Genomic DNA, 4773 nt, shown 5'->3' on the forward strand with positions numbered 1-4773 from the left:
CTCCGGATGTGGAGCGAGAAAGCGCCGAGAGACCCGTGCGCGCCCTAACGCCTCGCTCGCAGCGCGCTCCGGGGGCCGTGCCGGCACCGCAGACCATGAGCTCCCTCGGACGATCGTGCGAGCTGTTAGGAGACATAAAAGCGCTTAGCGTAGAGCCTCGCACACGGTTGCGCACAAACCACACTGGTTGTCCGTACGCTGTTATTCAGGGACACAGAAACGCCTGCATTTGCCCGCCCCAGTTCAGCCCAGCACGCACCCGCGCCTTGACAAATGCACCCGCTTTTATTCACCCCTACACCTAGCCATGGGTGCGCACGTGGAGGCTCGGAAACTGCTCTCCGCACATTTCTTAAGTGCCCGAATTAGCCTGCACATACCGCCCCCCCACCATCCGTTTGCACAAATCCATATACTCTCACAAATACTTGAGTGGTTTGTTGCTAGAGAGAAACCTAAACGTCTCACTTTGACCATGAGCACTCACAAGCTTCTTTCACTCATGTATAAAATCATAGCTGCTGCGCCTTGCCGAGTCCTTACCGCGTGCTGGGACTGTGCTCCGCAGCCCCTCGTTGGCCCCCGCTCAGCCACGGGGCTCCGTGTGAGTTCCTGCACCATGACACGTACAACTGCAGGTTCACAATTTCACATACGCCAAAGTATTCCCGAGGGCATTCCCCTGTTCCGAGCTACCCTGCCCTCGCGTTTTCCTTCGTTTGTGTGACAGACCCCCTTCCCAATAACTCCAAACCGCGGCCTGCAGACAACAATGTGCCTGCTAACCCACAGACAGGCCCAAATGCTGACCCACAAAAGTCCTAGCTCATCCCCTCGATCTAATTCGTTTCCAGTTTTCTGTTCTGTGGGTTCATGAAAGCTATCCTGTCCCCGCCCCCCCCCATTATCTTCTAAGGAGAACTCTACTCTTTGTTCCAGGAGTAAATCCTTTATCTGCCCCCTTCCCTTGATTTGATTTGCAGTTTGGCTTGGCATTTATCAAAAGAGAAGTAGAACAGGAGGTGCTCCAACTAGCAGAAACGATGGAGTGGGGTGGGGATACCCACCAAGATACCACACAGGCTTCTGCTGATTTCAGAAAATGTTTTATTAGTCAAGAGCATAGATACTGCTTTGCAAAGGGAGGGGGTAGTGAGTGGTCATATAGATTTGAGGTAGAAAAAGGGTGAGGATGGGGGATAAACAAACACCTGAGCGCAGCAGGCATGGTAGGTAGTTTAATACATAAAAACTTTTCAACAAAGGGAAAAGTTTTTATTTACAAAGGAAGGAAGAACGCAAAGGAAGAAAAGGAAAGAAAGAGAAAGGAAGAAAAGCAAGAAGAAAAAAGAAAAGAACGCAAGAAGGAAGGAAAGAGAGGTCAAGAAAGAGCCATTTCCCTTGTAACTAAGTAGGAAGTGCAGCGACAAAAATAAAATAAAATAAAAAACACCACTGTTTGAGGGAGGCCAACAACAAAGGCAGCCCTCCATCTTCCTGGTTTGGTTCTCTTTCCCTGGCAGAAAACTATTGATTCCTCTTATTGCATTTTAATTAGGGAGGAGAGCTCGCGGAGGGTTTTGACGCAAAGCCGACAGGGGGGTGAGAAAGACAGGCAGATAGTGTAGTGAGGAAGGCGTTAGGGGTTCTAAATTCGCCCCAGAAGGGTTGGAAGGGTACGTCTTAGCGCGCTTGGGTCCCGCAGTCCTTCCGTTTCGAATCGTGCAGCCACGAGCCTCCCTCTCGGTTGCAGGGGTGGGGGTTTTATATATATATTTCTCTTTCTCTTCACGTATTAAAAACAATTTCAAATGACATTGCACGTGCGATCCAAATGTGTAGTTGCAGCCAGCGACCTGCCAGCGCCCAGCAGAGGCTAGGCGGAATGCTCCCCATAAGCCCCTGGCACCCAGAGCCTGGCACTCGCCTCCGCCTTCCTCTGCTCCCGGGGCTCCGGGGTCGAGCAGCCGTGGCGGGGTCCTCAGCGCAGGCCTCGGCTCACTGGTTTAACTCCAGCGCCCAAACTTGCTGCGGCCAACCTGTGCGCCCTTTAATCCTCTTCTCGCCTGGGCCCAGGGCAGGAGGAAAGCCTTCGTGCTGCTGCTGCCAGAGGACACACACAAGAAAAGAGGCGAGAGAGACAGGTTTAAATGTTTCTGCTCCGCTCGCCCAGGCGTAGGGTAAAAGTGGGGGTGGGGTAAAAGGTGTTGGGAGCAGTAACTGGGAGCCTTTAAATAAGTGACGAATTTCTGTTTGCGAAATAGGCAAACAGGCTCATAAATTTGCCTTTATGCGCCGAGTTCCGGGGGAGGGGGGCGGGATGGGATGGGCAGCTTCTGGGGGTTTGGTAGTGAGAATTTTCTGCGACTGGTGAAACTGATGCTCTTAGGTTTGGCTTTATGGCGCCGAAGGGAGACTGCAGGGGTTGGAATGGGAGGGGTGGGAATCAACAGTTTCCTTGCTCGCGGACCTGCTCCCCGCACACATCCCACTTTCCAACCTAGTTTATAGCGCCTGGGCATGGATACAGGGTTGGGTCTCTGCAGCCGGCTCTGGGCACTCAGAAGGCTACGCGAATGAGCGGGGGAGTCGGCCTGGCTTAGCATCCCCCTTCCCCGCTACTTGAAGGAGGCGGCAAAGCGCAGGGAGTGGGGAGACGCCCAATAACTACTTCCAACGAGGGCGTCGCCCGGGGCCTGCATGTCCTCCAGCCCAGGACGGCGGTTTAGAGACTCGATGACCACGGTCTTTCCCAGTCTCCTCAGGTGACTTCTCCAGTTTACCACAGCCCCTGCAGGTCAGATAAAACCCAGAGGGCTCTCTAGTCTCCAAGGCGCGGTGTTCCTGAGCGCACCAATCTAGAGAAACTAGTTCAGTTCCCCAGCCTGGAAATCACTGCCTTCAGAGGTCCCAGAGCCCTGCGCCAGCGAAACTGAGCTCCAGAAGTGTCGCCTCGCTAGAGAGGATTGAAAAAAGCCGAGTAGGGATTGCGATCTCCAAAGCCAAAAGAAGTGAGTGACTTGCTTGTCGGCGTTTATACACAAGACCATCAAGGTGGCCCTAGGAACCAGCCATGGAGAGTGGAGCAGTGAAACATCCTCCAGACAGGGAATAAACTGACTTGTTTTACCCAAGTAAACAACTCCTCGGGTAGGTGGCCTTCACATCCTGTCCCATTATGGGCCTCAGTTTCCCTATCTGTACAATGATGAAAGTAGACCAACCTCTCTGGCAAAGGCCGTTTGAAAACAGCAGCGGAGCCCATACGCAAAAATTCACATTCAGGCAAATTAAAGTAACGAACTCCTACAGCATTCTTAACCTGGCTTCCAGGAGATCCCAGGGATGAATCAGGACCCCTTGAAACTGGAAGTGAAATATATGGTGTGTGCATTTTCTCGGGGTCTGAAGCTTCCAATGGATTCTTAGAAGGGACCCTACGAGCCTGTCCGAAAAGTGTAAGATTCTGTCTTCATTCACAGCCTTACAAACACTATCCACGTTACAGATGAATTCAAATATGAATCTGCCTCCCTCCATGCACACAATCCCACATTTCAACCATCTCAGAACTCCCCGCAGCCTCTCAAAATCGCACGAACGGCAACGCAGACTCCTTCCCCTGCGTACTCGGCCTACGGATGCTCACCGCGCCCGCGCCCTTAGCTAGAGCGTATGGGATCCAGACTTACCAGCTCTCTTTTCCGCTTGCTCTCACGGCCGCCATCCGCCTTCTTGAGTTCGGCCTTGAAGGCCTCGGGGTCTCCAGCCTGTGCGTCCTTGGCCAGCACGTCCATCAGGTAGGCGATGTAGCTGGTGGCCAGGCGCAGAGTCTTGATCTTGGAGAGCTTGGTGTCAGCCGGCACATTGGGGATGCACTCGCGCAGCTCCGCGAACGCGCTGTTAATGCTCTCTGTGCGTCTCCGCTCCTTCTTGGGTCCTGAGCCTTTCCGCCGGCCCAGGCGGCCGCCGAGCGCCTCCAGCCGCCCGGGGCTCTGGCCGGCCCTGGCGTCTGGACCATAGGAGGCAGCGGCTGCAGCGGCTGCGGGCGGTGGCCCGCCTGCGGGGAAGTCCGGGGCAGCGTCAGCGGGGCTCAGCAGCCAGCTCTGGAAGTAGGGCCGCTCCTGGTGACAGCGCGAGGCAGGGCCGAAGAGGAAGGGCTCGTGGAGCATGGGGTGCGCGGGGTGAGGGTGGTGATGATGGTGATGGTGGTGATGGTGTGCGTAGCTGCCCACGAGGTTCATGTTGGTGCGGCCCCTGGCCTGCGCCGCCAGCCCGATTAGCGCCGCCCCATGCGCCCCCAGAGACTGCCGGAGCCACCCGTGGGCTCTGGGGCGGCGCTCTGGTGGGCACCGGCTTTGAGAGATTCTGGGGCAAGGCTGAAGATGAACACCCGAAGCCCGTCTTCTGGCCGGCTTCTGTTGCAGGCGAGGACGAGGATGCCGAGAGACCTGTTTAACCCTTCTGCGGCCTCCCCTTCAGGGTCTGGCTTATATAAGGCTGGGGCTTTGATGTCAACCTCTCCCTGGAGCCAATGGCAGGGGGGCGGGGAGGAGGAAAGGGGGATGGCCGTCCCTGGTTTTAAGCTCAGCTAGCGCTACTCGACTCAGGCCGCCTGCGGGGACAGGGAGGCGGCCCCGCCTCCGCCCCTCCCCCCCCCCCCCAGTTCCCGACTTGCGGGGGAGACGGGGGTTAGTACTTGAGACACAGGCCTGTCAACGCCCAGGACGGCGTCTGTCACCCCCTCCCCGTGGGCCCAAGAAAAGGAATCTA

The 4773-nt window shown here is 55.9% G+C and overlaps 1 protein-coding gene across 2 annotated transcripts; it reads right to left on the reverse strand.

Moving 5' to 3' along the window:
- Positions 1-1119: 1119 nt before the first annotated feature.
- On the reverse strand, positions 1120-4448 carry HAND1 (heart and neural crest derivatives expressed 1). Of its 2 annotated transcripts, none has more exons than XM_028166051.2 (2): positions 3693-4448; positions 1120-2103 (listed from the first exon to the last, which is right to left on the reverse strand). In XM_028166051.2, exons 1-2 carry the CDS (start codon positions 4242-4244, stop codon positions 1999-2001), a joined length of 657 nt encoding a protein of 218 aa, XP_028021852.2. In that variant the 5' UTR covers positions 4245-4448; the 3' UTR covers positions 1120-1998. The 2 variants fall into 2 exon arrangements, with proteins under 2 accessions (XP_028021852.2, XP_028021854.2); XM_028166053.2 differs by having other exon boundaries at positions 1120-2100; positions 3693-4342.
- Between the last annotated feature and the right edge of the window lie 325 nt (positions 4449-4773).

Source organism: Balaenoptera acutorostrata, chromosome 2, assembly GCF_949987535.1.
Source record: "Balaenoptera acutorostrata chromosome 2, mBalAcu1.1, whole genome shotgun sequence".
NCBI lineage: Eukaryota > Metazoa > Chordata > Mammalia > Artiodactyla > Balaenopteridae > Balaenoptera > Balaenoptera acutorostrata.